Source organism: Cricetulus griseus (genome assembly GCF_003668045.3).
Source record: "Cricetulus griseus strain 17A/GY chromosome 1 unlocalized genomic scaffold, alternate assembly CriGri-PICRH-1.0 chr1_1, whole genome shotgun sequence".
Lineage (NCBI taxonomy): Eukaryota > Metazoa > Chordata > Mammalia > Rodentia > Cricetidae > Cricetulus > Cricetulus griseus.
The window spans coordinates 21,987,035-22,011,175 of NW_023276807.1; the positions used below are offsets into that span (position 1 = coordinate 21,987,035).

The 24,141-nt window shown below is 39.1% G+C and overlaps 1 protein-coding gene across 1 annotated transcript in view; it reads left to right on the top strand.

Annotated features, from left to right (window-relative positions):
- Col19a1 (collagen type XIX alpha 1 chain) overlaps positions 1–18,676 on the top strand; it is a 298,074-nt gene extending 279,398 nt beyond the window's left edge. Inside the window, exons 45-51 of the mRNA XM_027392846.2 lie at positions 2,432–2,467; positions 2,611–2,655; positions 5,203–5,373; positions 7,901–7,967; positions 12,422–12,550; positions 18,318–18,395; positions 18,558–18,676. Of these exons, the coding sequence (XP_027248647.2) occupies positions 2,432–2,467; positions 2,611–2,655; positions 5,203–5,373; positions 7,901–7,967; positions 12,422–12,550; positions 18,318–18,395; positions 18,558–18,676 (645 nt within the window). The remainder of the gene's footprint in view (positions 1–2,431; positions 2,468–2,610; positions 2,656–5,202; positions 5,374–7,900; positions 7,968–12,421; positions 12,551–18,317; positions 18,396–18,557) is intronic.
- The last annotated feature ends 5,465 nt before the right edge of the window (positions 18,677–24,141 follow it).

A 24,141-nucleotide genomic window follows, 5' to 3' on the forward strand; every position in this document is an offset into this window, starting at 1 on the left:
GTCATTTGCTATGTCATGTATGGAAGGGAAGGACTAAGAATAAGTAGCATGGATCCTACGAACTTTGTTCTGACACTCAGAGTTGATGAATTCTCTGGCCCTCTTCTCCGCAGAGGAGGCAATGCAAGAGACAAAAGACATATGCTGTTCAGAGGCAGGCATTCTGGGCTTGAGCTATGACCCTGGGTGTTCCATGAGTCAATTAGGTGACATGAAGTATGGATAGTCCTGCTGTGCTGGCTATAGAAAGTACCAAGGGAACACAATAATGTTCTGAGCTTCCCGTCATCTCCCCTGAACAAATTTTTCCTAACCCTTGAGCCATCTTGTAAAAGGCTTGCAACTGGGAATTACTGAGCGTATATACCAAGGATATAATACAGTAGGAAATTTTTTTCATTTAACAAACGTTTTTGAGCAGCTATTGCAGGCTAGCAATGGCTGGTGCTAAAAACTGCTGCAGGAGGGAAAATCATTGGTGTCTGAGGGTGCTCACACTGGTGCCCTCTCCATGCCTATGGATGTGTAGACAGTGTTACTTGGATATAATCAGCTATCAAAAGAAGAGAACATAAAGTAGGGAAGGGGTTGTGTTAAGAGAGATTCAGGAAGAGCTAGTGGGAAGTATGGGAGATGGATATGACCAAGTTTTGTTGGATATATGTATGAATTTTTTAAAAAAGAAAAATGTGTACATTTAAAAAGGTTCAAAGCATGAATTCCAGCTTTACGTTTGATTTATCTTTTATTCAGGGGTCACAATTGTTTCTTGTTCTCTCCTTAATCAGCTCTCTCTTTGTTGCTAGTGTTCTTGCGGGTAATAAATTCTCTGAACTATACACTTCAGGTAACATACTCTTAGTTAAAGCACTCTCAGCAAATTCCCAGGGTACTCCAGAGAAGTCCTGAGCCTATGGTTGGGTTACCAACTGCGACAGATGCCAGTGTGATTTACAGCAGTGAGAGCAGGTGGCTGTCTGCAGCTGTGTCCTTGTGGAATGTGTTCCTGCACAATAAAAGTCTCTCAGGTTTCCACAGAGAATGTCTATGCAGCGCCTTCTGGCTAGGAAATGCTGCCCCTCACCTTGATCTCTCTCTTCAAATCACATCTCAAAGCTGCCATGTCTGTGGTTGGGCCCTAGGTATTTGATATGACCCCAAGTCCCTTTCCCCCTTCTATATCTGACAGGCAATTCTGTTGGTTGTATAAATCTTCAAGCAGGGCTGGCTTTATGACCATTTCCAGACTGCATTTCAAAGGTCCCAGAAGTTCCAATTTTCTAATAAAAAAAGTCACTGCTAAATAGTTTCCGAAACCATGATTACAGATTCCCAGCTCTCATTTCCTATTCTTTCAAACTGAAAAAATAGTAATTTTTCTCCAGCTGATGGTTTATTTTATAGTAGGATCACATTTTGTCCATGTTATGAAATTCCCCCAGAAACAAGTGACAGCATTTGCTGAGAGGGAACCTGTGCTTAAAACTACTAGAATGCTGTTGTGCTGACACTGTTCCCAGGAAGATATGGATGGGTGTCTCCTCACACAGATAGGGAATCAATAGCAGACCAAAGCAAGGATAGCAGCACAGCACAACTTGGTGAACTGGCATTACTTACAGGAGTGTAGGTGAGGAGCCACTGGCAGGAGCATAGATGATACCCAGAAATCTGCATCACCATGGGAAATGCTCACAAAAGATGTAGCCCTGGAACTCACTGCTCAACTTACAGATGGCTCAAGAAGATGGAGAGTGTCTTTTCCAGATACCTGTTGTTTCTGGGCCTCATCAAGGCAGCTTGGCTGGTCTAAGGATATCTCTCTCGGAAGTTCTTACTGCTTATCTAACCTTGGGGAAGGGAGTATAGTGAATATGGTCAGTTTCAGGAACTTCCTAAAGATTCTGAGTTGTTTATCCTGAGTTTTTGAAGCTTCCCTAAAGGTTGGAGTGTTCCACCTTCCTTTAAAATAGGTATCCTGAGTCTTACGGAACTTCCCTCCAAGATGGAAGGTTTTATCTCAGAAAAAAAGATGCTGTAAAGACAGGTATAAAATATCTCCATAATTCATCCACCCAGTGCTTTGGAACACCTTCATTCTTCGTAGGAGATGGAGAAAGGCTTTGACAGGACTCTACACTTTCCATGTTGTGCTTACTTCTTGGTTGTAAACCCATTCCTGCATTCCTCACTATGTGTTCAAAGATGCTGATGCTAATCAGATGGAGAAAATCCCAAGCCTGGTCAATGGAACCAGTAGATGACTATCAGAATTTGAACTCAGGGCCACATGACTGTACTGATTTTATGTTCTATTTTACCACTAAGTCTCACCAAGATGTCTGAAGAAATATGTAATGTAAATTTTTTGTGTGTTTAACTATGACAGTATGCAGACATGGGATAGAAATATTGTTCTTTATCTTTTTAGGGCATAAATGGAAAGGATGGATTACCAGGTGCTCAGGTATGGAAGAAAAACATTTTAAAAAGTATGAATTCTTCAAATTTCTACTTTATATGTATATACATCTCAAAACAATTTGGTTTAGTCAGACTAATGGAAAATCTTAGCAAGCAGTGATTTTAGTGTTGACATCTGTTTTCCAGGGCATCATGGGTAAACCTGGAGACAGAGGCCCCAAAGGAGAACGCGTATGTATATCACTGCAACGGTTGCTGTTCACAGCTGTCTGACAGAACTTTTGCATCACTTTAGCCTCACAAGAAAACATGTAGACAACTTTGGTCATCCCAACGTGAAATGGTTAGGGTGTATATGACATGATAGCTCTACTAGGAATAGAATGGGAAGCTTAAGCAGGTCATGTGGAGGGTGGCTGTTGCTTGGCCTTTGTACACAAGCATCTACTTTTCTATCCCAGTTAGGAAAGTGTTTTACCACCCTCCTGTCTGAGACACACATGCCAATTATAAGCTCCCAAATTCTTTTTGCCAACTAAGGGGTTTCTCGCCCAGAGTGACTGACACTTGGAGGCCGATAAGTTTTGTGATGTTTGGATGTCTAGTACACTGCAGAATATTGATAGCTTTGCTGGCTTCTATCCACTTGATGTACCAGTCCATGCAACTGTCACCACCCAGACATCACCACATGCCTTCTAGGGAGCAAAACCACCCAGGCTGAGGGCCACTGACCCACAGGAACACTAAGCAGATGGAGTAAGGAAATGGTGAGGATGGAGATGAGTAGAAAGGGAACTGAATGGGAAGTTATACATGCAGTTACAGGCTGCACTTTTACTAGAACTCTGTGCACTGCCTGTGCTGTTTTAGAAACTTACTAGAATTTTTTCTGTACTAAATCTTAGTCTCCTATTAGGACTCATGTCCCCAATGCAAGCTACTCAAGCTTTGTTACTTTGCATAATCCTATTTAGGACTGCCTTTATGTTTGTGGCCGTATATTTTTTTGTATGTACTGGTGTCTAATTTATTTTGGGTTTTTTTACTGTTACACAAGTAATTCATGATAATGGAAAGAAGTATGAGAAAACAAGGTAACATAAATTTAAGAAGAAAAAGTCTTCCAGGCATCGTTACACAGAGATAAACACTAGCTATTTGGAACACATCTTAAATCTGTCACTCTTATGTATAATGTACACATGTAATCAATATAAAATAGATAGTCTTTTGAAATCAGATTGGCAGGGTTCTGTAAGCATTTTTGTACTGGCAATGTACAATGGCTACATGTGGCTTCCCTAGTCATCTTTTTCTAAGCAGTTATTTTCTCTCCAGTTTTCTTAATAATAAACACTACAAACATCTTTTGTTTTTAGAAAAAACAACTATTTTTTAAAAAATTTTATGAGGGGTCAGAGGACAACCTATATGAGTCACCCTTCTGCATCCACCGTATAGCCTGTGTGGATTAAATCCATGACATCAAGTATGGTGATGGGTGCCATGTGCCATTTTGAGGCCTGAAATGACCATGGGGTGATGGGTACCAGCTCAGTTATCTCAGAAGGCACCATATATTAAAATTTAAGGCTTCACATGATAATAAAAATATAGATTATAAATCCAAGAGTGTTAATTTTTTTATCTTGGAAGTTTCTCCAGACATGAGCTGAGATGTCCGTATATTGATACATTTTATAAGACAATACCATTGATATTATGGTTATCTGTTTTCTTTCTAAATGGTTTCTCTATTTCCTTTTATGCCTTATGATCACATCAATACCTGTGATTGTTCACTTATTTTCACAATTTTTTAAAACCAAGACAAATACAGATGGGACCTTTGCTGAGATTACAGATAAGGGAATAGTGCAGAAAATGCAGGGCAGCCTTTAGCACCTGTCTGTCACACTCAGCTCAGACCTCACTTCTGGGGTCATACAACTGAACACTGATCATGGAACTGAAACACTTTCTGTGGTGTCACATTTCCCTGTGGCACACACAGTGTAGATTCATGCCCATGACAAAGCAACATTATAGAACTTACTCCCAGATTCAGACACAGCTAGAGCCATCTCATTGCTAAGGCTCACATCTTACTCAGCAAATTCTTATCCTTCGTATATGCTCTTGAACAAGTCCTCTCAGGCATGGCTGCCCCTCTGCCAACACCAGTCACTTGCTTAGAGACAGTCTTAAAGCTCTCTTCTCTTGCTTTCCTGTGTGGTATATGTATTCATTGGCCGAATACACATACAAACCCGTGTAAAACACGAGTATAGAAGAAACTCCAAAGGATCTAATAAAGGCAAAACCAAAATGCAAAGGGGAGATAACCATCTGATTTAGAGTTGGTTTTGGTGTTTTTCTAGGTGTAGTCTCAGAGAGGTGATCCTGTTGGCAATCTCTTTTTGTAACTATGAAAGAGAACCAGACCTGAAGTGACAACAGTGGGTACTGGTGTTTGAAGGTGACATCATCCTAGACTGAAGACAGCTATCATTGTCACTAGGATCTAATTTGCATAGTGCTTCCAAGGCATCAAACATCATTTTAAACATGTTACTTGGATGCATTCATTTCTCAATAATGCCCTAGCAAGGAGATGCTGTTAATATTCCCACATGCTAATGATACAAACTGGGGTACAGGGCAGACATATATAATCCAAAATCCACAGTAAATGAATGCCAGTATGGACCCAGGATTTTGGTATTAACTAGAGCATTACTAGAAAGAGTGACTCCTTATTTTCTCCCCAAACAGGGTGATCAGGGAATTCCAGGAGACAGAGGTCCACAAGGTGAACGTGGAAAACCAGGCCTTATGGGCATGAAGGGGGCTATAGGTCCTGTGGGACCACCAGGAAGCAAGGGCTCCATAGGATCACCTGGCCACCAAGGCCCTCCAGGCTCTCCAGGCATCCCTGGCACTCCGGTAAGTGGAGCCCCTCATACTGACCATGTGTCTTTCTATAATGAAAGAAACACCAGTCCTTTTTCAATATATAAAACAAGCTGGTCTGCACCATTATTTAAAGCTATATGCCAAGTCCTCTGTTGACCCCTCCATTACAACCCAGATCTTCACAGCCAAACTGGAAGAATGGGGCCCCTTCCCACCATCTGTTTATAAATTCAGGAGCAGAGTTGCCTTGATCAACATTAAAGTATTATTAAGAGGATCAAACCCAGGTCTGGTTGACTCCAAAATCATTGTTTGGCTTGGCATATGGGTTTGGAGTTGTTTATAGTGTGATGGGGTGGGCATTTGAGACAGGATCTTGTGGTTCCACTGGGCTGGAACTAATGATGCTCCGGCTTCAGCCTCCCAAGTGCATACCATCACACACACCCAACCATGTTTTTACGGTAATACCTACCGTACTAGTAATGCCTACAGTTGCTCCTACACAACCATATACATCTGTTTCATCCTGGAACTTTTCAGTTGGCCACCCCAACAAGTCTGCCCTGAATCAGACTTTGAAGCAGGAATGACTTGGGCCAAGAGCAGGGTCACTTAAAGCAGCCCTTATCTTACTACGATTTCAGGAAGAATGGCAGGGTGCTGGCTATTCAGCTGAGGAGTTCTGAAAATCTCTGTGACAGGAACAAAGAAATATCCTGGAATGAAGCAGGAGGCTAAAGACATACTTTCTTCAGACTGATGAAAAGCAGGGCATTACCTAAACCATCCTACTTGTTTATTTTTACCTCCTCCCTAAACTGTGCCAACAGGAAATCTGCAAAACTTGACCTCAGTGTCACTGTTTACTATCAAACTGTTCATTCAAGTTCATTTTTTATTTAAAAAACTTTATACAATATATATTACTGTATTTTCCTCTCCGTGACTCCTCCCAGATTCTCCTTACCTCCCTACCCACCTAACTCACCTGACTTCATGTTCTTCTTTCTTTGTGTCTCTGTCTCTGTCTCTCTCTCTCAAAAAAAATAAGAAACAAAAAACAAACATTCAAGAAACAAAAAGTTCCACAAAAGCAACAATCAAAACAAATATGCAGAAAAAAACAATAGACAAAATATGCTCAAACAAAGCAAAACAAAATAAGAAATCCACACAAATGCCTTTGAGTTTGTTTTGCATTGGACAACTACTTCTGGGCATGGGGTCTGCCGTGGAATATAATTGCCCAGTGATACTCCATTAGAGAAAATTTCTCTTCACCAGTAGGTATTAACTGCAGATAGCTTCTTGGTTAGGGGTGGGACCTGTGTCCACTTCCCCTTCTCAGTACTTTCATTCAAGTTCATTTTTCCGATGCACATTGCCAACAACATAACCGTTCTGACCAATAGAAATTAATACCTTATGAGGACACTGCATCGTCTTTTTTCTTCTTGCATTCTAAATGAATAGACATTGTGAATGGACAAGCTCACAGTATTATTGTCACATGCACAGGCTTAATGTGCAATCATGATGAAGGAATCTGTGGAGAAAAATAATGGAGAGCTCACCAAAACAAGGACGTTTACAGATTAAGGACAATTGCCTAATTTGTGGGAATAATTGGGGCCATGTCTGAAAATCACATCACATGGAGATTTCCCACAGATCTTTCATATCCCTCATCTAGACACATCCCACTGGGCTTTGTTATGCATTTCTCAAAGTGTGTGATTGACAGTGGGAGGGAGTCCCAGCATCACAACTTCTAATGTGTGCTATGTTGTCTTTGTTGCCATACATGGAGCCTCAGAAAATAACTGCTCATGTAAACAATAGTAATGAAATGCTTTGAAATCCTGGCAATCTTGAAAAGTGATACATCCCTTCTGAAAAATGCCAAAGTATTTCAATAAAACATGGCTATTGTAAATGTAGGTTTTTGTCAAAGGATTAAGCATTCAGCTGACACTACTTACCTACTTACAATTACCAAGTATCTCATGTATTTTCCATTAAAATTTTAGCAAGGGCTGGAGAGATGGCTCAGCCCTTAAGGGCTAGATTCACAACCAAAAATAAAAATTAGCTGATATATTTATGTTAATATGTACATTACAGTAGCATGAGATAGGCAAAACATGAGAAACATTTTATAGGATAATCTTCCAACAACATGAAGTCAGTATCCAGGAGTGGGGTACATGTTCAATTGTGGTTGGTTTTTAACACTATCGCATTGTTTAGGCCTTTTAAATTTATGAAATGACGAAACAGAAACTATATGTCCTGATTGTCTATAGCCACATTTTTTTCCATTCATAGGAGAAATATTACCATCACTGGTTATAATCCCAGACCACAGCTTGTAAAGCAACTATGAATTTCAACTTTTCCTAGCATTTGATCAAACAGAATTTTTGCCCAAAATAGTGCACTGCCCAAAGGATTTTGCTTGATAAATGTGTATCGACAAAAGTATGCCAAACCCAGCATTTCTGTTCCTTGTGCTTTGCTTTATTTTAATAGACATTCTTTTTTTCTCCTTTAGGCTGATGCTGTTTCATTTGAAGAAATCAAAAAGTACATTAATCAAGAGGTCCTAAGGATTTTTGAAGGTTAGGTTTTACTCTGTAATGTTTGTGAATTTTTCACTAATCTCCACTTCCTAGCCCCTGTGGGAAATTCCTTCAGTGACATTCTTGAAAGATGACTCTGTGACAACAATCATAACAGATCCATTTCATGGAGAGCCAGCTCCTTTTGACAGAAAGATCTTCCTTTCTTCTGTTAAATTTTCTCTTTAAACTTCCTTTCCTCCCCAATTGTCTATAAAACAACATAAAGTACCTTCTATTGGTATAACTGTCTTTTTCAAATAGTTCAATACCCACCCCACACCATCTTAATTCTTCTCCTCTGTGTAGTAAGTATGCCCAGCTCCCCCATCCTTGCCACCTGGGAAGGTGCTTAATTTACCTATGAGTGTTTTAATGGAGGTAGGTTACAATGTCTTTTGATCTTTACCATAGTCAGCAAACTAAAGACTCCCAGCCACATCTACCTGCTACAGATGGACTTTCATGTGGTCCACAAGCTGAGAACGGTTCTTACCGTTAGAGGATTTCCCATCCTCATTTTTTAAAAGATCAAAATGGCACATTAAAATGACCTAAATTCATATCTGATTTCTAATTAAGTGGTTTAGGGTATAGTCGTGCTTATTTCTTTTCATATTTTTCCAATGCTTTTAGGCTACAGGTGGAGAATTGAATAGATGTTACATTGCCCCACAGGTGAAAACTACATGTAATTTTAGTTACCGTGGTTAAAGGACATGCAGGAAAGCCATGGAAAATGACCCAAAAAGTGATCTCCAGAACAGATTAGTAATCCTGTGAATGAATATTCTTTAACCTTAAGGCTAATATTATCAAGTAATGAGGATTTCCCTTGATCTATCACGTAGCTGCTTCTGCAATGGAGTATCAAAGGGGGTTATACTAACAAAGTGGGCAATCCAACATGTGAATGTGTGTTAGGAGGAAAGATCCGTTCTTCTCTGAAAAAGTAAGTTACAAATTCTATTTGTGAAACTAACGGCAGGGGAGGACAGGGTGATGCCTGAATGTTCCTTACTTCTTCAATTAATGTTAATGTCGGCATTGTCACTGGGACTTCATTCTCCACGGAAGCCAAGTCCTCAGTCTGTCAGACTGTTGGCTCTTGTGAGTTCTGGCTCTTGTTTTGCCCAGGCAGGTGGAATATTCATGGTTTATGTACACCTCTTCTAAAGTCTTTAATTTTCTGCTTCATTAGAAAGCAGAGATGAAAACCAGTTTAAATGACTGAGGAGCCCTGAAAAGAGAGGGGAGGCAATTAAGAATACAGGCCTTCACAATTCACTGAGATGCTTAGATGCTAAGAAACTATTAGTTTCAATTATAGAGCATTAAGGTGGGTTCAGAAGAGGTAATTAGCTTATGCTAAATGACTGTTCCTTGGTGTAGCTTAAGCCAGTTTGTTTACAGCTAGAAGTAATTGTTTAAAATAATTGTGTTTTACTAAAATTATTAAAAACCTCCCCAAACAAAATACTTGTAAATTTACTTCATATGCTAAAGAGAAAAAAATTAGGGTGGCAAACATTTGTGTTGAAGCATTTAAGGTAGTAAGCATTTATTTATTGGTGTGTGTGTTCACACGCACACCTATGTGTGTTAACACATGTGCCATAGCCTATATGCATGTGTGGAGGCCAGAGGGACATTTGTGGGAGTCTGTGCTCTCTTTCTGCCATATGGATCCCAGGGATTGGACTCAAGCAGTCAGGGGTAGTGCCAAACACCTTTGCCAGCTGAGCTATCTCAGCTGCAAGTCACTTTTACCAATGGAATCATTTGAATTACTAAAAATATTTGTTTTGTTTTGAAGAAATTGTGTGATGAGGAGAAACATTAACCACCCTGCTTCTTCTTATCATGGCAAGACTGTGCCCTCTTCTAGTTTTGTATTTTAAAAAATAATCACCCACATACTAGATTTTTATAGTATCAATACATAGAACATAAGCAAAACAAGTTTAAGGAGCCCCATGGCAGATTTTATTTATAAGTGAAGTCATGATTTTCTCAAAATGAATTCCAGACTAAAATACTGAGTATGCTCTTGAGATAAAATTTAACTGAGCAATGCTCTGTCTGAAATTAATAACAATTCAATAGTGACAGGAAATGTCTTTCATGAGCTGACACGTTTCTATTCTGGTGTCTCAGGCTGAACTGAAGATGCTCTGCTGTTTTGGAATAGTTTGAGATACCAGATTCGAAATGCCCTTTATAATATGTGTGCCCTATAAAAACATAATAGTTCTTATTCAAATGATCTGTTTAAGTGACTAAATTCTATAATTCCAGAACAAAGCCCACAATCCCTAATGCAAAGCCCTGCTACAGAGAATGTTTAGCCAGATGTGGTGGAGTCACAGCTGGAATACCAGAAGTTCAAGGCTAGCCTGGATTGCATGAGACCCTGAATCAAAGGGACACTTTTTTACTTAAAAATAAAATAAAGAATGTTTAGTTAAGTTAACCTTGATCAGAAGTTAATTTTAAATGGAAAATTCGTATACATATTTTCATACTTAACAGTCTTTGAACTTCTTTTGTGGTTCTTTTAAGTTTCACTAATACACCAATTTTCTCGTTTCTTCTTGTGTGGGGGGGCTGTCATGTGTATGTCTGTGTGTAGGGCAGGAAGCAGTTGGCTGGGGTATGCCCCATGTGACCAAGTGCATGCACAAAGGCCACAGAGGACGTCAAATGTCCCCATCTACCGCTCTCCATCTTATTCCCTGTGACATGGTCTTTCACTGAGCCTAAACTTTGTGTTCCCTGCTAGACTGATGGCTAGAAGTCCGAGTGATCTTCCTGCCTCTGACCTCCCAGCACTCGGGTTACAGCTTTTACAGGCGTGCTGAGGATCTGAACTGGAGTCCTCATGCTTGTGTGGCAATCACCCTTCCCCAAGAGTCCCAACATGCTACCTTCAGCATTGCATATGTGCTTTCATCTCAAAGTACCATGACCTTAGTGACTGTCTAAGACTTAGTAGTTGCAGCCCTCTGCACTAACTAGAAGGGTGCTTCCATGAGCTGATGATGACCCCTGACTGGGGGTGTTCAATTAATGTTCTCTATCATCACTGGGCACTTTATCCAGGACCTGTATGCACAGTATTGTACCCCAGGTAGTCTGCTAAATGAATAGATGGTGATGCCTATGATGTGCCCCTTGGGAAAGCATCTGTGTTAGGAAGGACTTAATTCATTAAGATGTATCCATCCATTGCCTGTAATTTGTGTTCGCTGGTCCAGTATTTTCTTAGGCTCACAAAGACACACAGAAACATTTTGCTGTTCTTATGGCTGTCACTAAAATTCAAAGTGAGGCTTCTCATCTGCAGCAATGTTGAGTATATTTTCCTTTTACAAAATTACACATCCTTCTTCTTTCTACCAATCTGATTGAACAAATGACTCAGTAACTGGAAATAGAACCAGAAAATGCGTCATACGGAGGGCATATAGGATTCCTTCCTTAAAAAGTAAAAGTTACTTGTGACATTTTTGCCTAGTCTAGAGCTTAAATGGTGAAATGAAGCCAATGACACTTTTTTTCAGTAACTAAATGTCTGCTGAAAATGCAGTGTTGTTCAAGTCACCTGCAACATGAGTTATCTGCTGTCATGTAAGAAAATGTAATTCCTATACATGTGAGTGAATTGGAAGAGTATATAGCCATTTGTTCACATGATCTGTGGGTCAACAACTCGAAGTGTTGCTTAGTCATATTGTTCTGCCACTAGATCTGTAGTGAGGTCACAGATAGGACCCCAGTCAAGTGAGGGTCCTATCGTTTTAATACTTTCCTGGGGAAGGATGGGCACCTTCAAGCTCACTAGCATAGCTGTCACAGGGCAATATCACTTGAGTGATCCCACTCCATATTCCATGCCACCAGACTTCCTCCAGGCTTAGCAACTGAAGAGCTACTGGAAAGCTCTTTTATGAACAATTCTTTCTGGTTATACATTGCCCATTCTGCTTTTGTTTTTCTTTTCATAAGAAAAGTAAATCCAATCATGACTCAAAACCCAGGGTTTGGGTTCTAATCATGGAAGGGTGTTAAAAAATCAGTGGCTATACATCAAATTGCTACAAATTCAACACAGGGCTAGAAAGTGCCTTACATAAAAACAATGAACCAAACTTTTCTCCACAAGTCATATCCAAGTTAATTAGACAAGTGTTCTGGCCACTCCACTGCTGGGTTCCAGGAATACTAGTAATTCCTAGACACTCTGATCAACCCAGCTGTTCTGCTTCTGTCTTCAAACAACTGCATGCAATTGATTCTGTTTTATCAAAACCACAGCAGTCAGAACAGTTGGTATATAATATGTGTTTAAATAAGAAATTAAATTATTTCAACTTCTTATAAAAATGTTCAGAAATCGTTTGACATAAAGACATTTCAGTGACATGATGTATCTTTTTCTTTCATGAACGAAGAGAGGATGGCTGTGTTTCTATCCCAGCTTAAGCTGCCAGCAGCAATGTTATCTGCTCAAGCTCATGGAAGGCCTGGCCCACCAGGGAAGGATGGGTTACCAGGACCCCCAGGAGACCCAGGACCCCAAGGTAAGGCTGCCAATGTAATGTTGTGTGTGCCATGTTTTTAAACCTTGCTATTTATAACATGCTCATTGCAATTAAAACATATGTGTGTGATATGTATGAAATGGCTTGTTATGAACTATCTTGCTAATATTTTCTTTTCTGGTGGTAAATACTATTACTACTTCAAATTTAAAACTGATATGCCTGCTACTCTAAGCTCATTTTAATAATATGCAGTGTAACAATAATGGCCATACTGTCCACTGCTCTATAATTGTTATATAGGAATCCTAGAGTTGTTTCTGTCTCCAACTCACTACTAGGCAAGACTCTTCTTCATAGAGGTTTGAAGAAACTGAAGCAAGAGTCTTAGGAAAATCTGCTACAAACAGTCATTTGGGGCTATCACCTAACTGAGGGCAGTTTAGAGTGATTGTATGGTAGAGTTTTGAAGATGGTATCTTTTAAAGTATAGACTTAATCTTCTTTGAATTTGTATTCATTTCAGATAATTTCACAAATGTATACAGCAAAATATAATGATATCTACTCCCCATTTCCCCATCCAAGTATCCCCATGCCCCCTCAATATGTCCCCCTAAATTATTATCTTTTTAAAATAACTCACTTAGTCCAGTTAGTGCTACCCATATGTGCACAGGGATGGAGCCATCCCATGGGACATGTAAGACCTACTAGTGGCCACATCCTCTACTAAGAATGAGTCCTCCTTCCCCAGCAACTAGCTCCTGGCAATAGTTCCCCAGTAAGGGATAGTCATCTACTCAATCTATGCCAGAATTTGTGGATTTCTTGATCTTGGGTGGGTTTGGGGCAGGTATTTATGATGACTTGTGAACTTTAAAGTATATTTTGTATGACTTCTAAAGTCTTGAAAGACAAACTTACATTGGCAAAAAGCAAAGTGTCCTAATGATGACAACATGAGAAGAAAAATGCTCTTAAATTTTGTTGGATTCAGTTATTCTGACACAGCTATTCTGTTAAAAAAAAATCAATCTGCAAACTAGTTAGGCCTACATTGAGATGATTCATGAATTCTGACAGAGAGATGCCAAATTTAGTAAGGATGAACCATAAGAAACAAAATTAGGGAAACTGTAGCCCTAGGCATCTCTACTGCCACCAAAGTTGTTCCTAAGCATTTTGGGAAGTTTGCCTTCCTGGAGTTGAATTAAATTCTACTCCAGAATCCATTTTTAATTATCATCTGTTTGCTCGAGGACAGACAGTACATCCCACATTCCCAATCCCTGTACACGATAGGGGCACAACAGCAGACACTAGTAAACTATTCTCAGAATTAGCCACAAGGCCCCACTTCATGAAGATGAACCAACCCCTGGTTTCCTGATTCTGGCTGAAGCCCATAATGGCTCCCACTCAGTCACAATGCTCTGCTAGACTGTGGAGGAAATGGGAGGCCTTGGTAGCTTACCCATAGACACTTCAGATTGAGTTCCTCAGCTTACCAGAGGCAGTTGTCTCTGGGCATTTGGAGGCAATCAGTATGGAGATGGGGGAGCAGTAGAAACTGCTTCTAATGAAAGAGACACTATCAAATACTGAAGGCTTAGCCAGGAAGGAGGCTGCTATTCTGAGTGGTGAGCCTGCCATGGTTGGAGCCCCAAGAGAAAAGTCAGTTAGTTCAAAGGCAAGATGGTAGAGAAAGACCTAGAAGGCTGAGATAACTGATCAGAAGATGAGAACTGTTTTGTCCCAATGGGCCATGCTGTCAGGAGGCTAAGTGAAGGATGTTTGCATAGACTGGTGATTGAAGACTGATGGGAACTTTTGTACAGGGGTAGATTTGTGGTCAGAGGTTGAATATCCAACCCTAGCCACCTGAGCACAGATGTGTCACTCTTCTGCAAAGATCATTATTTCTCTGGTTGTTCTTGTCACTGATGAGTCTGCCCAGGTCCAGTTACCATTCCACAATGGACAGCCTGGAGAGAGTAGCTACCACAAAGCCCTCTTGCCAAACTCCAAACTCACAGTAAAAGAAAACCTACTGTACCTGATTTTTATGAAGACACAAATCACATGAAGTTAAATGGGAAGTCACCATAAGATTTGGCCTCATTGCTCAGTTTAAAAATCACTGTAGTTTTCTTAAGTATCCATCTTCCATTTATCTTAGGTCAGGAGATTTGACTTATAGTTGAAGAAAGGGGAAATGTAAAGACTCAGACAGCCTTCTGTGTCTATACACATATAGGGTGGTTATTATAGTTTATTCATTGGGTCTCTTCTGAAGTCAGAGAACTGGAAAGACCTTTAAATGCCATCTGAATATGTGATACTCAAACCACATGAACCATAAGGCTGGTTGATACCAGTAGAAAACTTTGAATGGATCCTTCAAACCTTTGTAGTCCAGGAGAACACACAAGAGACCTAATAAAACAGAGTTCCAACTGGAGTCACCTCTCCCACACGTGCTCATAGCTCAAGGCACATTCCCAGGAAGCCAGTCTGGAAGGTTCTCAGTCAGAGGCAATTCTAAGGCAACCGTGTTAGCGAGGTTTTCAAAAACAAGACTCATACTCACTTTGTAGCCAGCTGATCAAAGGATGAGGACCTTCTCTTTTGCAAGAGATTTCTGTGGCTGTAGCGTGCCACTGTGTACATCACAGACTATGACTTCTAATAGAGATCTGAGGGCAATTCTTGAGTTTGGAGGAATTCCCCACATGATTTCCAGTTTTCTTTAAGGCAAGTTCTACTAAAATGGACAAAACTTCTGTCCCACCAGAGTTTCTGACAACAAACACACTTAGAAGTTGTTGTCTCGGCTTGTGTCCCCCCTCTCAGGGGACTCCTGACAGTGAACAGAGCTTGACTGGAAGCTGTTGATTGACAATTCAACTCTTTGAAATGTTAAATTTGCCAGAAATACAGCAGAAAATTGAAGTTTGCAAAAAACAAATGAGATTTGTTTTTATTGATTTAAAAGAATTTTGCTGATAGTCATACTGTAAGATGACCCTAAAAGGCACAAGGAAATCTCATGAAAGGAGAGGGAGGGGAGGGAGAAGAGGGAGAGGAGGAAGAGAAAGGGAGAGAGAGGAGGAGAAGCAGGTGAGAAGGCAGAAACCACAGTCTGATTTTTGTTGCTTCTCTGGGTGGACATTAGAAATTGAAGGTTTTCTCTGGTAACAAGTAAATATGAAGTTCTTGGAGGATGAATATATATATATATATATATATATATATATATATATTCAGTGGTCTTCTTTATTTAATTTAAAAAGCAGGACAAAAGCAGCCAGCCCAACCTTAAATGCTGTTGGCTGGATTAGCCCCCTTCATTGTGACAACTGAAGCTGAAAGAATACTGAAGTGCAAAATACAGTGCAGAAAGGGACAGGAAATGTGTCCGTTAAATTATATCTCTGGGTACACTGGCTACTTGGAATTCTGTCTAATGGTGGCCCATTCTTAGAAATTGCCTAAAGGATGTATGAGTCCTTGACAATACTTGTCAGGGAAGAAAGACATTTTTAACTTAAGTGACAATTTGAAATATGCACCTCAAAAAGGGGTCCTTTTATCACCTTCATTATCTTCATATGTTTAGTGAAGGATTAAAAAAGAAATCAAAGACCTTGTAAAGAGTCCTGTGCTTATTCTGCAAAGCAGGGTACCGTAGAAGCAAGGAAGAAATCGATACATGGCCATCAGCGATGTGCTAGGGGAGACCATTCCCCTGTGAAGACTTACTAATGAAAACCGGAGGATGTTCTTTCAGGGACCCAATCTCCCCGAAGGACAGTGAATGCTTATTAGAGAAGATTCTGGAAGGGACCCTATTGTTTGTATCCTCTGAGACTCCCAAGTGGGTCATGACTGATGTCATGTTGAAGTCAAAAGCAGTTCTATAGAATTTTTATTTTAGTCCTTGTACGGGATCTGTGGGTGTTGATTTCCCACTGTGCATGGAGAAAACATTGTTCAGTGTTCTGTCACTCCTGGACGCGATCGGCTATATGGGGCCCAAGTGCCACAGCTCAAGAGCAATGGGCCTGAAAAGCCTAATCCAGTGGCATTCTTCTAGATAAACGATAACAAACTTTCCTAACAAAGTTCACCTTCTTGGGTGAGATTTTGCAGAAGAACTGTCACAATATGTAGTTGATTTTTCTTTTAAAGGGGTTGGTTAAAACCTTGAGAAATAGGTTGGCATACTTACATGCCTCTCCCATTTCAGAAAGAATCTCACATGTAGAGTTAATGGAAGACAACAAGGATAATGGGGAGGAGGAAAAGGGGGAAGGATCTAGTTTACATACCAGCTCCCATCAATTTTAAGAGGACAACACTGGGAGTCATTGCTCTTCTTTTTGAGCTTTTAAGGTTTAGGTCTCATCAGCTTCTAAATCAAAGAAAACCTTTTTTCACATGTTTTAATCCAGTGGCCCATAGCATAGTTGATAGTCCTAGGACAGTTCTATCGATTAGCCGTGGAGGTCTTTGGAAATAAGAGGATAAGACTGTAGTCAAAATGGCTGAAGGGCTCAGCAGTCAGTCAGTGAGCCAGAACCAGGGAAGCTGTATATATATATATATATTTATATATATATATATATGTGTGTGTGTGTGTGTGTGTGTGTGTGTGTGTGTGTGTGTGTGTGTCCATATGAATGCAACACCCTCAGAAGCCAGAACTATTTTCTGAGTTTATGCTGTGTATGCTGTTTCTTCTCTCAGCATATATTAACCATTTCACATTTGTCATATATTAAACATAAATATCTTCATATCTTCACTTACATGTTTATGATAGCTGTGTGAGCTGCTTAACAGAAATGATGATGGAAGTCTAGGTACAGGAAATAGGGAAGAAATATACAGAAAGAATTCTGTTTTATATAAGAATAAGACAGTATAAGAAACAGACTTTATTTTTTCTCCATTTTTATTTGAATTAGAAACAAGATTATTTTACATGTCAATCCCAGTTCCCTCTTCCTCCCCTTCTCCCTGTCCCCCCAACTAACACCCTACCTACCCCATACCCTTTCTGCTCCCCAGGAAGGGTAAGGCCTTCCATAGGGGGTCTTCAGAGTAGAAAAAGACTTTATTAAGCAAAATGAATAATCAATTAATTAATAATAACTAAATGAAATAAAAAGAACAAACGACTCCTAATTTCAAGTTTAGCAGAATACAAATTTGAGTCAAATCATTTAACAGCAAAAAATGCTTTACTATGACAGTTTATAAATGTAAAGGACCAGAAATTTTAACAATGGTAGAACATAAGAGACTAAGAAGTCCCCAAAGTATTTACCATGGTTTTTTTTTTTTTTTTTTTTGAAGATTTACTTTTGTTTTTGTTTTTTTGTTTTTTTATGGTTTTTCAAGACAGTGTTTCTCTGTGTAACAGACCTAGCTGTCCTGGAACTAGCTTTGTAGACCAGGCTGGCCTTAAACTCACAAAGAACCACCTGCCTCTCCCTCCCAAGTACTGGGGTTAAAGGCTTGCACCACCACCGCCAGGCCTATTTTTATTGTTTTTCAAAGTCTCACTATCAAAAGTTTGGTTTGCTTTAACTTTATATATTAGCTGCATGGTTATCAGATCCCCTGTGTTTTATTGTACTCAACCTACATTAATGTTTAATGCATGGTAAGTATGAGATGAACATTAATGTATAGAACAGCACAAACAGCTTGACTCAGAAAACAGTACTTTCATTGTGCATGTCAGGGTCGAATATTTTTCTTTTCATGTCTCACTTTTTATTTGTCCCTCATGCAGGCTACCGAGGACAGAAGGGAGAAAGAGGCGAACCTGGAATTGGGTTGCCAGGGAGTCCAGGTCTTCCTGGATCTTCAGGTAATAGGCATGTTATCTTTACACATGCAGGCCTCTCAAAATAGGCCTCTTCTCCCCTATGAATCTTACCCGTTCAATTGAATGACCCATGGCGTCTGGAGAAAGGGAGGCAGGCAGGATCACCTGTGGCCTGCATTCTCATGGTGTATTTCATTTCATTAGCAGTGGGTTTGCCAGGTGCCCCAGGGCCGCAAGGACCCCCAGGACCCAGTGGAAGATGTAATCCAGAAGATTGCCTCTATCCTGTGTCTCCTGCCCATCAGCAGGCAGGTGCAAAATGAAAACTACAAAGGAAGACTTGTTCCTGGTGATATCTCCATACAATTAGAGCTGTCAATACGGGCTTTACAGCCATGTGCTCTCAAGGCTTGTGATATCTGGACTGCTTTCCTTTTCTTTCTTCTTTTTTTTTTTTCCTGATGTAGGGCAGACATCCAGAGCCGCCATCTGAATCCTATTCTGACAGTAATTGCAAATCAGTATTTTCAGATGCTTCCCATCTTTGTTCCCTTTGTTTCATTTTACCGTGGCTCTGAGTTCTACTCAGTTTCACTTGAAGAAATGCAAGTGAGCTTGTCAGGGTTCTTCAGAAGAGATCACATGGTACACAGACGACATAGACTTTGTAAACTCGTCAACATGATTAGACTTTGATTTCTGAACTTGAATTTTTCAAATGTATCTTGACATCTTCTTCATGTTTAAATTTACTATCGTTGCTTCAAATTTTTTTGCTCTCCTAAGATTGAGACAGTACTTTTTTACTGCTGTTGACTGTCCTGTGACTGATTTTTACACCATCCTACATTCGTTCTATTTATACAGAAAAATAGGCAATAAGATGCACTTTTAACTTATTTTTCAAAAAAAAAAAAAAACTATGGGAGACTCTTTATCAGGGAGCTCCCAAACTCATCATAGCCAGCTGTTGAAATGATTTTGTGACTTCCAGGCTTTGAGCTCAATTTGAAGCACTCCTGACGGACATGAACTTACGCTACATGAAAAAGGAAGAACAAAACTGACCCTATGCTCCCTTCAATGTGTCTCCCAGGTGGCAAGAAAGTGGTTTCCCTTAAGAGGTGTTTGGTGGTGAAGGCAAAGTACCAAGTACCAAGTCTTTGGTATTTGACAAGCTTTAGTAGCCTGGCAAGACCGTTGTGCTCTTTTATGCATTATTCTTCTGACTGTGTGATCTCCGGGCCCACCATCAGAGAAAAGCACAAGATTTGTAATGACTGGAATGGAAGAGTCCTTGCCTTGCAAAGTGAGGCTGAAGTGTCAGCAAATTCATGAAGCACACACCGTCCTACGGAGATAATATTTCTCAGAAAGAGGTCTCCAGTTCAGCAAAGGAAAGCCCGAGACTGCGCGTGAAAGTCACTGCTTGCTTCAAAACCATGCTTTCTGGGCTTGGAAATTTAGCTCAGTGGTGAAGCGCTTTTCTGTGAAGCTCATGGCCTTGGGTTCTGTCTTCAGCTCTGGGGGGAAAAAATAAAATAAACCAAATATGCTCTGAAAGGAAGCAAAATTCCGACGGGCTTAGCTGAATTACCCAACAGTATTTTTTTTTTACTTCCTACCTATTAATTGTTTGGAGAAACTTTTGTGGGAAACAACTGATTTTTCTGGAATATTTAGCACAAGGACATTGCTGGGATCTAGCTGGTTGGATCCCACAGAAGCTGAGCATGCGCCGCCAGAGCCCTCTGGTCACACGGACTAGTTCACACCTCAAGGAGCAGTACATATTCCACAGGATAGGATGATGCGTGAAACAGACAACGAGTTCTAAAAAGCAAGCCCACTGAGAGTGGTGGAAGCTGTGAATGGTTTTCCCGGGAAGCATGCCTGACGTAAGGCAGTTTGTTTAAATGCACCCATGATTTGGACTGGCTTTCATTACAAACAGATGAGCTGCTGGCCAGGTACTGCCAACATGGCTGTGCATAAATATAGACTTTTAGGTCTTTAATATTGAGTCTTACTGTATATTTCGATCCAAGTTTATTTATTTTCCAAGTCTACTTTATTTATTTTCAATGTTTTAAGCACTGTATTGCTTATTCCTTTGTTTTCTTTCTTATGCAATACCTGCAATGGTGCTGTGTTTTAAACTCACACAATTGGAATATGCAAACATTTGCATATGGATCTTCATAATCAAATGGTAATCTACCCCCCAAAATGTACATAAGGTGAAAAGATGGTGCTATGTGTATATTTTGAGCTTTCAATTTGTTGAATTTTCTGAGAACTTACCTGGCACATATTAATTTACTTGAATTTGCTGTAAAGCTAAGACTTTTATATGTTTTCAAAGATTATTTTTCATATTAATTGACAGGTTATTTATCCTTTTGCCTTTTGGTTTATGCAAAAATATTTATTTTATAATTTTAATGTTTTCCTGAACATTTGGCTGGTGATCAATGCATTTGGGGGTTTCTTAGTTGATCAATTGATGTGTATAAAAGATGCGGTTCATTTTCTTATTTTGTGAATTATATTCACTTGAGTTCCAGAGAACAGAAACCTTTCTTACAAACTATAGCTATTATTCTTCCTTTTTCTAATTTCTGTGAATGTATGACTGGCTTATTCCTGTTTCAGGGATTTAGATTTGTTCACATAACTTGAGGAGTGTAGAGGATAAAATATGTTACATGATAACTATTGATAAGTGGCCTGTCACCCTGATTCAAGATCATTTTTTAAAACTGGGCCATGTGACTAAGTCTGGAATAACTAGAGAGATGGGACAGTGATTACATAGCACAAACCCTCAATCTACTGTTATTTATCTTGAAAAGGTTTTTTTTTTTCCTCTGCCCTCAGCTCTGTTCATAACAAAGGTCTACAAGGAACAGTTGGTCTAGATAACATAACAAAGAAATTGGCAGGTACTCAACCCTTCCATAAAAATAAACAGGATAATTTGGTCCCCGAAGTAGGATAGGAAATGGCCCTCTAAATAACCATTTGACTTATTAAAATAAAAAAAAAGCTATTTAGTTCAGGTGTAGCAAGGGAGAATTATTACTTTTCACTCGTTTAATAATTACAGGCTATGATGACTATTAAAACTGGCTTTTTTTCAATAAAAAGTCCTAAATTGTATGCCAGTTCAGTTAGCAATTTTAGGAAGAAATGTTCCTATGTAGAGAAGATCTAATCTCAGTTCATTTTTCTGGCTCTAAGAGTCAAAAGAAAAGAGAGAAGAGTGGCCTGGGCATGTACCATTGTTATTGCCTACTGAAAGCTTTGGCCATTACTTCTAACCACAGCAGAAGCACAGTCAGTCTTGAGTTTTTCAACTTTTTGCCTTGATCAGAGCTATTTAATGACTTCGACTTCTTGTGCTTTTTTTCTGTATTTCATGATATAGTTGAAAATTAAAATTTTGCCTACTTATAGAGCTTAAGGAATTATTTCATGATACACTGCCTGTACAAATTGCCATTTGATGTTGAGCATATAAAGTAATTTCTATAGCTATGTCTTAGATATTTAATAAGGTTTAGCTCTTCTGCTTCTGCAGCCTTCCCCATTTCTGAAAAACTTATTATATACCTCTTTTTGTCCACAAGATGGTGTTTGAGGCAACTTGTTCAGAACTGAGCAGACTCACAGAAGCCTGAAACCTAGGAAAGTTTGGTGGACAGTTGAATCAGACATTGGCCTTTGCACTTTTTTTTGTTTTGTAAATACTCTTTGTAAATTATATTTCATTTAATTAATTTGTGCTTTTCAGAACTTTCCGTATCTTTTCGAGGCAGGCATAACAGCCTTTGGTTTGTTGATTGTTTCATTTTTATTTATTATGTATATACCTTTATGCAACATGCAAATTTGCTATAAGGTTGTTTTATGCTACTCTTATATTTTAGTGACTAATGTGCACACACCTAAGTATTTATCCTCCTTTGCAGTCAGGGAAGATATTCTTTTGACAAATGAAACACATTTAGCTTAACACAAGTGGTAGACAATGTCTGAACTAGTTATTGCTTAAGATAAATTTTGCAATTAAATTTATACAATGTCTATTTTTCTAGAAATATGTCACTATTTACAAAAACGAGTAAGAACACTGATTTTCAAATTGCCATCTTCTTTTTTTAATGTCATCCTTTTTCTAGCATTGGTAATACTATCCCCAAGACTGAGAATTGGGTGCAGTGATCTTGAGGTTATTTAAATCTGGAAATTAAAAAAGAAAAGCTATACAGATTTGACATTTGCCCTTGTTCTTAAATTATTTTCTACACTTGTCTAGACGTATCTACCATATGAAAACACACAGTGTTTTCTCTCCTGGCTTCGGAGCAGGACATACACTCCCTTTTTATTTTTCTCTCAGAGATTAAACAGACACCTATGAGAAGATTTCCAGGAGAGTTTAGTTATCACCCTTTAAGTCGTGTGCATCAGAGTAATGTTGTAACCCATTGGCTTGTATTTCTTCATCAGTCGATGTGTAAAGTAGCATCTGTTGTATTAAATTTGTTCAATGAGTGGGAGTTACAGGACACAGAAAGAGAGGTTATTTCTGTTTTCATTTACTAATGTAGCTGGGGCTATCATATCAACATTTCACTGAACAAAATCATGTAGAAAACTGCATCAGTTTGGTTGAATGAATGCAACTCCAAGTAGACACAGAGACCATTAATTCAAATAAGTAGACCAGCAAGAAAATAATTGAAAAGACAAAATGAAATTTAGTCTGGTAAGGAACAGCTACATGGAAAAAAATGTTCAGGTTCAATTCCAGTAGTGATATATGGTTCGACTCAAAAATTCAGCTACCTGCTTCACAGATTTGTACCAAGTGAATGCTACAAATGTACAAATTCATTTGTACCAAGTGAATTTAGGCATCACTAAACTTAGGACTAACTACTCAAAATTTAACACAAGCCTGGGTATTGCCTGACCATAACAAGCTTACAAGCATAAAGATGCAATTTTACAACTTCTTATTTTGCTGTGATACTTAAGGTGTATTTAGAGGAGAAATACTTGTAGTTAATTTGAATTCAGATTGTGTTATGGAATATTTTGTATTTACTTTAAAAATAATATTTGGGATGTATTTTTCTGCATTTTGTTCTATATCTTACCTCATTGGCTATTTAAGGTTTAATTTTATTACACTCACATTAAGTGGACTGCTACTCCCTATTATAAATCCCAGTGAATAGATGGTTGCAGGTCTTGGTTCCTCTAGCTTTATTATGCGTCATGAACATCTTGCCTCTCTCAGCAATAAAGGAATCAACTCTAAATCAGGGAATTCTATGGTGCAATTCTTAACACTGTGTCTACACTTTAGTCCTCCTCAGTGGCCAAAGTTTCACCGCAGTTCTACTCTATTAGGTTCTAGCCACACTGAGGCTTCACAATCACTCTCACACCAAGAGCAAGCCTCACAGCATCCAGGGAGCCTGAGACTGGTCTACTGTAAGGCTCAGTTTGAGTTTATAATCTGCCTCCCTGGTAGCCTATGAAAAGCCCAGTATATTGATTTCAGATGAGAATTATGCACAAGAATGAAAGTCCGTGAGCCCAAAATGATGCTCTCTTCTAACAGATGAAAATCAAGTCAGATTCTTGGCTAGAGAGAACTCTTAGAAGGCTAAGAAGCATCATGATTAACTTTCCTCATATATTAAGTTCCTTGGTGTGGCAATAAGTATTTAAATACATAGTATGTTTTCTAGCAGAAGTCAATTATATCAAA